General features: G+C 45.5%; 1 protein-coding gene across 14 annotated transcripts in view; it reads right to left on the bottom strand.

Moving 5' to 3' along the window:
- The window catches only part of LOC147015616 (transcription factor AP-2-epsilon-like), a 36,235-nt gene that overhangs the window by 22,423 nt on the left and 1,312 nt on the right, over positions 1-12,500 (bottom strand). For 6 of the 14 annotated variants that reach the window (XM_085850544.1, XM_085850549.1, XM_085850545.1 and 3 more), the window contains exons 2-3: positions 8,369-8,412; positions 8,240-8,277 (exon numbers count right to left, since the gene is read on the bottom strand). The exons of 4 other annotated variants lie outside the window; for them this stretch is intronic. In XM_085850544.1, the coding sequence (XP_085706670.1) occupies positions 8,240-8,277; positions 8,369-8,405 (75 nt within the window). In that variant the 5' untranslated portion in view covers positions 8,406-8,412. Of the gene's footprint in view, positions 1-8,239; positions 8,278-8,368; positions 8,432-12,500 lie in introns of those variants that run through there. 4 more of the 14 variants (XM_085850541.1, XM_085850539.1, XM_085850540.1 and 1 more) reach the window with 4 other exon arrangements.

The raw sequence follows: 12,500 nt of genomic DNA, 5'->3' as shown, positions 1-12,500 counted from the left end.
CACACATATATATATACACATATATATATATATATATATATATATATATATATATATATATATATATATATATATATATATATATATATATATATATACATACACATATACATATATATGATTGGTGATGGTTGACTGCGCTCATTGTGTGATTTTTTACAGGTCATGCTTTACACATTGTCTAGTCTGAGTCGTCGCGCTATGAGTCGTGGAGCAGAGAGCCGATCTGAGGTTTCTTGCCAAGCTTGGCAAAACACCTTCCGAATCATTCAGAATGCTGCAGCAAGTCTACGGGGAAGAAACGATGTAACGTACACGTGCATTTGAATGGCACAAGATGTTCAAAGAGGGACGGGAGGAGGTTGAAGACCATTCACGGTCTGGAAGACCTTCAACGAGCAGAACGTTGGACAACATCGAGTGTGTGAAGCAGATGGTGTGCGCAGATCGTCGACTCACGGTGCGGATGATTGCTGAGGAACTTTCCATCAACAAGGACACTGTCTGGAGCATCATCACTGAAAATCTTGAAATGCACAAGGTGTGCGCAAAGATGGTCCCCAAGCTGTTGTCCGAGGACCAGAAACAGCAGAGAGTCACTGTCTGTCAAGACATTACCAAGCGTCTCGAGGATGATTCAGACCTGCTCGGGAGAGTCATTACTGGCGATTAATTGTGGATATTCGAAGACGATCCCGAGACCAAACAGCAGAGTCGTCGGTGGAAAAGTCTGGCATCACCAAGACCAAAGAAAGCAAGGATGTCGAAGTCGAAGGTCAAGGTGATGCTCATCGCGTTTTTTGACATCAAGGGCATCGTCAACTTCGAGTTTCTACCACAGGGTCAAACAGTGAATCAATACGTTTACAATGAGATCCTCCGGCGCCTCATGAGATCATTCCGGGACAAGAGGAGGGATCTGTGGGAGAACAACGCCTGGGTGCTCCACCATGACAACGCCCCTGCTCACAGTGCCCTGAGCATCCGACAGTTTCTGGCAGAGAGGAACGTGCCAACTCTGGCGCAACCCCTGTATTCGCCAGATTTGGCCCCTTGTGATTTTTTTCCTATTCCCCAAGCTCAAGGGGGTGATCAAGGCGACCCGATTTCCTGATGTGGAAGCCATCAAAAGGGCCAGAAGAAGCCTTCCGGGGGTGCATCGAAGCGTGGAAGAAGAGGATGGACAAGTGTGTGAGACTGGAGGGAAACTATGTTGAAGGGGACAAGCTGTGATTTCAATATATTGTTTGGAATAAAATTTCTGTGAAGTCAGTCCCGTTACTTCTTAGACGGACCTCGTAAATGTATGCAGCTCATTTTAGTCTTTTCCTCCATTGGTCCAGCATGGTCCGCACCCTCGTTTAATCGGGATGTTATTCCCCAACAATCTGGTTCCTCGCCGGTACGTGCTTGGTAGTTCCGCTCGGCTGCATCTGATCTGGTAAGGTGATCCGGTTTGAGCAAGTGCGTACCGAGGTCGTCTCCCGGTAATTAGATAACGTGACCTTTAGGTAAACAGTACTAAGTCACATGGTCGAGTTATTGGCGTTCACGGTCAATTAGCAACCTGCCACACCACAGAGTTATTCATGTGCGACGGCCTGCGAATCCGGAGAGTCTGATGGGAACCCCAGGTCGCTCACCCCTCGTGGTCTTCGCCCCCGACCCCGGGTCCGCAGCAATGTTAACTAGGTCACCGTTTAGAGATTACTTGGATTGAACGGCAATTTGAAATGGTAATACATGTTGCCACCCACCTCCAAGCAAGTTTGCTCAGATAATTAGACCTATTCTCTTATCTTCCTGAATGGTTTCACTTGGATCCTAATTGCACAATCAAAGCAACCAAGTAACTTCAACTTGATTGAAAACAAATAATTTGTTAGTCGTACAAGAATGTAATATAAAGAACAAAGCAGTGGCAGTAAATAGAGTGGGCACTTATGCTGCCACATCAAAATTTTTGCAATCAAACATGTCAGGAATTTCATTCTGCGCACTTGTATCAAAGCATCTCATGAGGTCTGATTTAGTGCCTGTCCAAAGTTTACCAGTCAAATAGACAAGGGGGATATGTCTAATTCTCCAGGGAGAACACATCCAGATCACCACCTCTCTGCTGGTTAGTGATGGAGAGACAACCAAAAAGGTTTGTTTCATTCAGGGCAGATGGAAGCTCCTTTGCTTTGGGTTTGATCTTGGGCTTGGGTGTCTTGAGCAATGGTAAGTTGTTTCGTTTAATTGAGTCATGGATTGACTTTGTTCTGTCCTACAGAACATCCTTCCGATACCTCTGGTATTGGGATAAACCAAGATTCTCAAAATTGTGAACGGTGGAAACCACGAGTTGATCAGACAAGAGGAAACCACCAGTTGATCAGCCAAGAAACTCTGAACAGTCTTCTATGAATGGATTCCCAAACCCGTTCATTGTTTTGTTGAGGCTGTTGACTTGATGTTGGAATGACTTCTTTGTTGAAAGGCCTTCCTCATTATGTTGGTCGTTGATTTCTTCATCATTGGATGACAAGTACTCATTTTCAAAGAGAGTTATGAGTCGGGCTTGTTCAGGACCAGAAATCATCTATCTCCTGAACACATCAGGATTCTCCATAAGGCCAATGGCACCCACCCCTTTTCCATTTTCCTGTTTGTATGTCTGGTCAATAGGAATAGCTGAGAATCAATGATTGTTCTTCACGATGACACAATGCTCCTTTAATTTCTCTTGAACAGCTGATGGCAACGATTTCATGTCACGAAGATGAACACTAACCCACCTGCTGTCGTTGTCCAGTGCGAAGAAAAGGAATATAAGCGATTCCAATACCTCAGGTTCGTCATATTCGTCAGGTCAGATTAGATCTGTGACCTGCTACAGGTACCATGTAAACCTGTTCCATGGTTGGGTTGTCGGCGACTAAACCGTCTCCCCCACCAGGTTTTCTGGTGAGGAGGGTGTTTGGATATGGACACCCAGCAGGATTAAAAACAAAACCTGTCAAAGGGTGGAGGAGCTCCTTGTGAGCCAACGGCCATCCATATCTAGTGCCCAACTGTGTCTGCGGATGTCCTCCTGCAGTTGGGTTACTTTTTTATTAGGAGGTTGGTGGCAGAATTTGCACTCCGGCCACCGTAAAACACAAAACCGCCAAAACATCTGAAAACCCACTCCGTGGGAGTACCTCCTGTGCAGCTTCCCTTCACAGGGCAGCTCACCGGATGACGGGATTGGGGCAAAGCCTTCAGGACCACCAATCTTTGATGAGAGGAGGGAAACCACAGGGTAACATCCCTGGGTCAGATTGCGGGAGAGTGTGTCGGAGTGGTGCTGAGGTGTCGTCCACCAGACGGCAGTCTCCTTGGGTTAACCTGAGGCGGTCCCTTCGGGTGGGTGCCTGGAATGTCCTATCCCTAAGAGAGGATGATCACCTGTCTCTGTTATCATCTGAGCTCAAGCGTTTGGACATCGGGATTGCAGCTCTCTCTGAGGTTCGGAGACCGGATTGCGGCGAGATAATGGTGGGTGGTTACACCTACTATTGGTCTGGTCGCTCTGATGGTTACCATACCCAAGGAGTTGCTGTCGCTGTGTCCAATAAGCTGACCCCAATGATAATTGAGGTAACACCGGTCAACGAGCGTATTATGAGATTAAGGATTTGTCACTCCTTAGATGTCATTTCCCTGGTCTCGGTTTATGCTCCGACTGAGGCGAGTGATCTCACCGTGAAGGACACATTCTACGCCACACTCGAGTCTGTGGTTGATCAGTGCCCCAGACGAGATACACTTCTAGTCTTGGGGGATTTCAATGCATCGACTGGAACTGATAGGGATGGTTAGGAGATGTGTGTTGGTCCCCATGGGTCAGGAACTATGAACCAGAATAGCACTAAGTTCCTTGACTTTGCAAGAAGTCATGCACTTAGGGTGGCTGGTTCATGGTTTCAGCGCCCACAAGCTCATCGCTGGACTTGGTATTCCAATGCTGGCGGTGCGGCAAAGGAGATTGACCATGTCCTCATTGACGGTCGCTGGAGGATGATCCAGAACTGCAGGGTCTACCGGAGTGCTCAGTTCCTCAATAGTGACCACAGGCTTGTTGTAGCAACTCTAAAGCTGCACCTTAAATCCTGGAGAATGGTACCATCTCAGCCGAGTCTGGATGTTGGCAAGCTCAGGGATGAGAGAGTAGCTGAGGAGTTTGCGAACAGCCTGAGTGGACACTTGGGGGGTCTGGGTGCTTTGGGGGGTCCTGAAGAGTTGTGGAGTGCCTTCAAGACCATCGTCCTTGATGTTGCCGGTGGATGTCTTGGAACTCACCGCAGGGCAAAGAAGAATTTTGTCTCTCAAGGGACACTGGATACCATTGGCCAGAGTCGCAGGGCCAGGCTGAATGGCAGAGCTGAGCTGTCCAGGGAGCTGAGGCGTAAAACTGTACGTGCACTGAGGGTGGACAAGGAGGCCTATGTGCGAGGAATCTGTGAGGGGGTAGAGCATCACCTGTGGACAGGTGATTCTCCTGCTTACAGGGGAATTCGCGCATTGCGTTCATCCAAGCCCATCCCTCGGAGCACTGCAGTTAGAGCAGAGAGTGGTAGGCTCTTGACAGAGGAGTCTGAAGTGAAGGCCCGCTGGGCCGGTTACTTTGAGCGGTTGTACCGGGCTGATCCCCCAGCTGTCGAGTTGGACGTCAAGGGTGTTACAATCCCTGTTGCTGACCCTCGAATCAACTGTGGTCCACCTTCGTTTGTGGAAACACGGGCTGTGGTGAACCGGTTGAAACGGGGCAAATCTCCAGGGATCTGTGGCATCAATGCTGAACTTCAAGGCTGGTGGAAATGCTGCACTCGTGTCGTTGCATGCAGTTTTGTGCTCTGCCTGGAACACAGGCATCATCCCAACTGATTGGAAGAGGGGCCTCGTTATTCCTCTCTGGAAAGGGAAGGGTGATCGCCAAGACTGCAACAACTACCGAGGGTTGACGCTGCTCTCAGTGCTGGGCAAGGTCTTTGCTCGGATAATTCTTGATAGGGTTCGCCACCATCTGCTTGAGCACCAGCGTCCAGAGCAGTCAGGCTTTACACCAAAGAGGTCAATAATTGACCGCATCCTAACTCTTCGTGACCTCACCGAACGCAGACGAGAGTTTCGGCAGGGGCTGCTTGCAGCCTATGTTGATCTCTGTAAAGCGTTCGATTCAGTGAATCGGGATGTCCTCTGGAGGATTCTTGGTCTTCATGGGATGCCACCAAAACTGATCAATCTGATGTCTGAACTCTACTCTGGTACTGAGAGTGCTGTGAAGTGTGGTGGTACCATCTCTGACTTATTTCCAGTTGTTACTGGAGTTCGTCAGGGGTGTGTACTTGCCCCCACACTTTTCAGCACTTGTATGGACTGGATTTTAGGGAGGATGTCGGAGAGATCAAGCTACGGTGCATCGTTTCGGAATGTCAAGATCTCGGACCTTGATTTTGCAGATGATGCAGTCATCTTTGCGGAGACTTTAGATATCCTTTTGGGGGCCCTCGAGGTGCTGAATGAGGAGTCGGAGCCGCTGGGATTACGGGTTTCTTGGGTCAAAACTAAGATCCAGGCTTTCGGTGACATCTTGGATGCTGCTGTCCAGTCTGTGTCTGTTTGTGGTGAGGATGTTGAGGTCATGGAGAGACTCATTGACCTTGGCAGTGATATTCATGTCTCTGCTGGCTGTGAGTCAGAGGTCAATAGACATCTGGGTCAGGCCTGGGGAGTCATGGATTCACTGGATCATGGGGTGTGGCGCTGCTGGTACCTGTGCGGGAGGACGAAAGTCTGAGTCCTCAGGTCTTTGGTACTTCCAGTCTTGCTCTATGGATGCGAGACTTGGACTCTGACCAAGGATCTGAGACGGAGACTTAATTCCTTTGGTACCAGGTCTCTTCGGAGAATCCTTGGCTATCGCTGGTCGGATTTTGTGTCCAACGAGCGGTTGCTGAGAGAGACTCAGATGAGATTTGTTACCTGCATAGTCCGTGAGCGTCAGTTGCGGCTGTATGGACATGTGGCTTGTTTTCCTGATGCTGATCCTGCTCACCAGATTCTCTCAGCGAGGGAGCCTCGTGAGTGGAGGCGGCCAATGAGCCGACCACGTTCCTCGTGGTTGCAGCAGGTTGATCAGCATCACAAGGAGATGGGGATGGGCCTGGCATCTGCCTGGGGGATGGCCAGACGGAGGCCCCTGGAGTACCGGCAGAAAGTGGACGCAGCGACGCGCTGTTCTGGCACATGCTCCCATACCTGACCAATACCTCTACATAAAGTACAAAGTTTATCTCTCTATGTGACCTGACAGATAAGTACGAGGATCTCCACTTTCTTTGCAATGTCCCAATACTGAAAGGTTGGACTTTTTTCAACCATACCAATTCTCAAATGTTTCCTCATCCTCGGCTTGTACAAATGCATCTTGCTGGAGTTTTCCGAGGGCCAGTGCAGTCACTTGATGGGCATGGCAGGTCTGTTACATGTGAAACCTTCAAGAATGATTGTGCTATTTCGGATGTGGCAAACCCATATTCTGTTGGTGCCTCAAGTCCAGCCAGGTGGATTCAGGAAATCTGCAAGTGTGGTCCAAAGGGCTTTCTTTACATGAAGTCCTCCAAACATTACCATTTTCTCCACTCCATGTGTAACGGGGTGTTTCCATTGTGTATACTTGCACATAGAAAATATTGGATAGTCACAAGCTAAGATTGTTATTTGTCCTGGATTGAGAAATTCTGTTACATCCTGTACAAAGTTCATTGCATGCTTGACCATTACAGGGGTCAGCTTTTTCCATGAATAGCGGCAATAAGGCTGTGATTGCTGGCAGATCCGTTGGTCAAGCTCGGTTGGCAAATCAATGGAGTCCTTGTATCTGAAAATATATAAAAAGGCATTTTATTCATGTTTCTATCTGGTGTAGTACCAAATAATATGAGGATGTATGGATTTTAACGAGTCTATGGCAGACATCTTTGATTTTACCCGAAATATGGACTGATGTTTTGGAGCATGAGATTTTTTTTTCATCCATATACGTATAGCTACTCATAAATAAAAAAAATTGGCACTTTTATCACTCTTGTAACAATTTCATCATTTCATGGCAGTAAGCCACCTGACTATTTGTGAGTTGGCGGGGAAAGAGGGGCGGACATGACTTCATGTTGAATGTTATATAAAGTGTTAACGACGCTTTCCAAAGAGAACGATGAATAATTTTTCAACAAAATAACCTTGAATCCTGAGAAACACTAAGAGTGATTTTTGTACTGAGACAGAAGTGATTGTTATCCTTTGTGTCAAGAGGCATTTTAAAAAGGGGCAGGGTGGACTCTGTGAGGGGTGGGGTGCTCTTCTGATTTATTATTCCCTTACCAGTTTCACCAGAGGCAACAAAAGGTTTGCTCTCAATCTGTCCCACCTGTGGTTTTTCAGACTTTTTGCCCATACCGTTTAACATATTCAACCGAAACTTGGTACATGGCTGTATAATGATAAGTTACAGAAAAAGTTCGAGTTTCAGGGCATTTCATCAATTTTTCACAGTTATGCCTATTGTGGACTTAGAAAATATCATATTGGTAGGGGACATGTATTGCAAAGCAATTCTCGTTCTTGGTCAAGCTACGGGTCAGCACGTACATACACACACATATATACCAGCAGTTTACCCACCCTTTGGGTTGATTTTGTATGTGATTTATTCTTTCAGAGCATTTTCGTGCAGTTTTTTTGGTCTCGCTGTTTTTCCAAGTGTGTCAGGTGTTCCACTCCACCTTCAGATGTCTTTTGTACACATTAATGTTCTGTTAATTGTGTCGAGAACTGCTCCTCTCCTTCAGATATCATTTGTGCAGATTGCACGATGCTACAAGTTATATGAAGAGTTAATTGAAGCGTTTCCAGCCAAGAGGCAGGGAATCCCAGGATGATACTCATATGAAACACCCGCTCCTTTGTAATACCCCCTCCCTCTGGCGGGGTTAGTCAAGCATTTGCACATTACAAATTTGCAAGTTATCGCCACAATTGACTTGCAATACCCGCTCCCACCACCACTGGGTGGCACAATACGGTACACAATGCAGTTGACCAAAATTATCAGGGAATACAGGTACATTGAAAAATCCATTTAATAGAGTGCAAATTCTGTAGGTCAGTTAACCACTCTATACTTCAAGAAATCCAAACCCACACAACCTACCGTGGCAGCGCAGTCAGTGTTCTCAGATGCACTTGCACCTGAAACACGGTGACAGGGAGGATCCGTTTAAAATGGGGCTCAGACCACTCATGCACACATTTTAAAAGAAAAACAAAGAGGAGCTTTTACCAGATGGCATGGAGCTGGCTTTGCGCTTGTGCCTCATTACGTTTCTGCAGAGAACATGAATGGTAATTGGGAAAGGGAAAACCTTTTCAACAGCTAGCTGTATCTTCATAGTGAGGATCACTGCCAGGCTACAAAATTACAAGCACAATGGGAATAAAGTACTGGAAACAGAGGGAGGGAAGGTTGGAGTATGGGCTCTTCCATTCAAGTTTTATATTAACTTCAAGAATAAAATGTTTCCAGCATTGGTTGTGCCCAACGATTGTGTTGTTCATGAAGGCTGAGGATTACGTTTCATTAATATAGGGTCAAAAGCTTGTGGAGGAGCTGAGAGTGCACAGAGAAAGACTTAAGATGAACACAGCCACTGACACCTGAGATAAGTGGTCACTTCACAGAGCACTCCAGGTACTGGCAACACCATATTTTTATGGACCAGAACCTCATGCACACATCGCTTCTCGCCACACCTTAATAATTCCCTCCTCCCAATGGACGCCAACCGAGGGGGTTTGTCCGTGTTCTAACCTTAAAATTCTGTGTGTCAAGCAAGGAAGCAGAATGTACCATTTTTAGAATCTTTGGTATGACTCGGCGAGGGTCCAAATTGCACCGCCAACCCTGCAGACTCAGAGTGGATGCTCCAGTCATTAGGCCACAGAGTCGGAATAAATCAAAATAATGGTCATTACTCATAGTCATCACTGCGATTTGTAGCAGTGATGGGAGGTTGGCTGTCCAGTCTGCTATTGGTCAATACATCCTTCAGGATGAAGAGGTCAATGTTCCCCAAAACAGGTTGAGTATTCTATAGATATGGGATGTGTTTGGTGTGCAGGCCCTTGAGCAAGATTTGGTACATCCCCTAATGGCCAACACTCTTGACACAGTTGACTGTGGCCAACACCCAAATGACTGTGGCCAACAACAAGTGGCTTCTTGACACCATAGAATTTCAGATTTTTTGTGGGTCACCTTTTCACACCATCTATAAATTTGGTTCATTACATAATTTTGGGTGCTGAATCTGAATATCGATGTTGCCCAGCCATAAAATTGCACGTTTTCATGACGTTTGGCTAAATTATGAAAAATCCAGTATGTTTGTGTTATTACAGAAGTAAATTGAATATACCATCTGTAATCAAATATGTTCACAAAATTGAAGGTGCCAAATTCAACAGTGATTGTTTCCAATTCATAAAACAACATTATTAAACAATATTTAGTTTAATTATGTACAAATTACCATTCTGTATTGTTTAAGGAAAATAAATATTTAACTAGAATGGCACTCGGTAGCACGCATACCTCCGCCAGGCTGAATGGTTTATGTTTTGTATCCCACCGATAGGCCGGATTTGGATCCAGACCTGAACCAAAATTGAATCAGCTTGTTCTTGTCACTTAACCAACTCATCTGCCTAATTTTGTCAAAAGTCATCCACAACTTTTAAAAATATCGTTCTAATATATCGTTTTTTCACTCTATTTCTCAATGGTGAAGAATCACTAAAAAAAAAAAATTAAAATATTCTCGTATTCAGATCCGGATCTTAAACAAAATCAAATCAATTCATCCTTGGCACACACCTAACTTAGCCACCAAGTTTCGTCTGAGTCAGTCCATAACTTGAGATATCATACTACACTATACTGCAAGACCCTGACATTTGCGGGGTATACGTTCCTGGAAAATTGCCCTGAATGTCAAATCCGCAAATGTTAGGGCATCATTTCAATTGTAAAAATTACCCCCGTGTGGGGGTGACGGTCATCTCTATAATACCACAAGTTCTCAATGTTCAGCTATGACCAAAGACTACTGCGCAGTTCTACTGCGCAGCTCGAACTGCGCAGTTTCTTTAAAGATGACTCGGCATTTTGGCGCGCGTGCACGAAATTATATTTTGAAAATAAGTGCCGACGATTACATTTCGGGTTTTGAAACTTTTGCACCTTCGGCGGAAAATGTATAAATATAAAAGGCTAAAAATGTGTTTTATATTTATATTTCTCCTTCCTTTCTTTCTTCTTTGCGAATTGCATCGGCGTTTTTGGCCATCTTCCAGATCACGTGACGATCAAACGGGAAGGAAATTCAAAAATCTGTCCGGTTAGATACAAGATAATATTTTTTTACTACCATAATAATTAAACAGTTGCCGAATATCTTGTAGAATGGCAGACTAGATAGGTTTTGAAAATGGCGATTTTTATAACTTACGTGACCTCGTGACCTTGACCCTGACCTTGAACCCGGACAAAAGTTATATCGTTGTGCAACACTCATCGACCTCTACCCAAATACTAAGTTTCATCAAGATAGGAAAGAAAAATTGTTGACGGACGGACGTACGGATGGACATTTGGTCCGGCTTCATTAGGTCATCTCGATAGAGATGACCTAAAAAGGGGGATAGGTTATTATTATTATTATTATTTTTAATAACACTTCGTCAATGATCTCCGATATCCACCACCACCACTGATACCAATTCAGCCTGGGAATTCTTCCACAAAAACCCGCTCTTTCTTATGCAGATTCATCCTACCTTCTTCAATTACCTTACCCATCCTCACGCTCTTGGTACTCTGAATCCTGTGGCGAGGCAGTTGCTTTAAAACAATTTGCATTCTCCACCTGGAAGGCAAATCCAACCGAAGGTAACCTCAGATCATTCCACAATGCCCACAACGGGTGTGTGTCTACTCTCAGGAAAGCCAGAAAACAACATCTGCCAAATCTCAAGAATGAGCTTTCAAACTTGTCTCCCTCCTCTAAAACCTGGTGGTGCCTTGTCATGTCTGTCTGGTGAATGCTTCACTCACTTAAAATGGCAAAAACAGGGAGGATGTCCAGTCAGCGTCTGCCTTTGGAAGCCAGCTTTGAAATGTGGCTTATCCAAGAAAGGGAGAGCATGGCTAAGAGTAAGACCCAAGAGTTTTGGTGACATAACCTCTTTGAGAGGGTTGGTGAGAAAGTAGGTGGAAGCATTTGCGGTGAGAGAGATCGAGGGGGAGATCGAGGGGGATCTCAGAATTGAAAGACATATTCTAAGTGTTTGACCAGTTTGTGATTTTGTCAGGGTCTGAGGAGAGGGAAGAGGCTGCAGCCTGTCAGAAGGATGAGAGATGTCATGGCAGAGAGTCGAGTCATCAGCAAAGAGATAAAGAGGATTTTCCAGATATTCAGAGAGATGGGGCCTAGAACACTGCTTTGGGGTACTCCAGTCTTGACAGAGGGGAGATTAAAGGGTTCTGTTGAGAGCCACACACTGGTAAGGAGAGTGGAGGAAGTCAGGAACCTAAGAGTGGAGTTGGCCTTGGATATGAAAGGCAGACAGTTTGGAGAGCAGGGTAGGTAGGGCAGGATGTCAGACTGTATCAAAAGCTCGAGATATGTCCACAGAGATGGCCATGATCTCATTTCTGATATTGAGGGCTTCCATTCATTTTTGGGAGAGTAGAAGCAGCATGTCCAAGATAAAGCGACTAGGTCTGAATCCAAATTGATGATCTGAGATGAGGCTGTTTGAGAAAAGGAATGATTTTATGTCAACTGTAATGATGGATTCCATGACCTTGCTGATGATTGGAAGCAAGCTAATTTGTAAGTAGTTAAGGGGATCCGTCTTTGCATCTTTTTATGTAATGCTGTGATGTTGGCCGATTTCCAAGCAGATGGAAGATGACCTATGGTAAATGGCAGGGTGAAAAGGACAGAGACAGGAAGTGCAAGAGCAGCAGAGCAGGGTTTATTTTGGACACACGAGCTGATGTCATCCAGTCCAGTTGCAGAGTCACAGTCGCCGAGAGTTGCAAAAAAAACTTTCCACCTTCTCAGGTGCAAAGACATAATTCAGGAGCAATGGGGGTACGACTGGGAAGGATGGGTGCAGAGAGGTAGGCGTTAGGGACACAAGATTTGGAAGAGAAAACATAATTGAGGCAGACGTCTCACAAGTGGAGATGTGTCCGATGTTGACGAAAGGGAGATCCCAAGAAAGTGTCATTGGTACCTAATGTGAATTCAACGGTGAGACAAGGCCTTGAGCTCACGGCCCTAAGATCTTAAGTCAGCCAAATTAACCATTAAGCCAACAGCAAGTTTGCTTGGGGACTCATCAAA

This window comes from Eptatretus burgeri, chromosome 12 (assembly GCF_056783735.1).
Source record: "Eptatretus burgeri isolate ZD-2024b chromosome 12, Ebu_testis_v1, whole genome shotgun sequence".
In the NCBI taxonomy this organism is placed as follows: Eukaryota; Metazoa; Chordata; class Myxini; order Myxiniformes; family Myxinidae; genus Eptatretus; species Eptatretus burgeri.
Note: the sequence above shows the minus strand (reverse complement) of the source record. Positions and strands in the feature narration are given on the sequence as shown.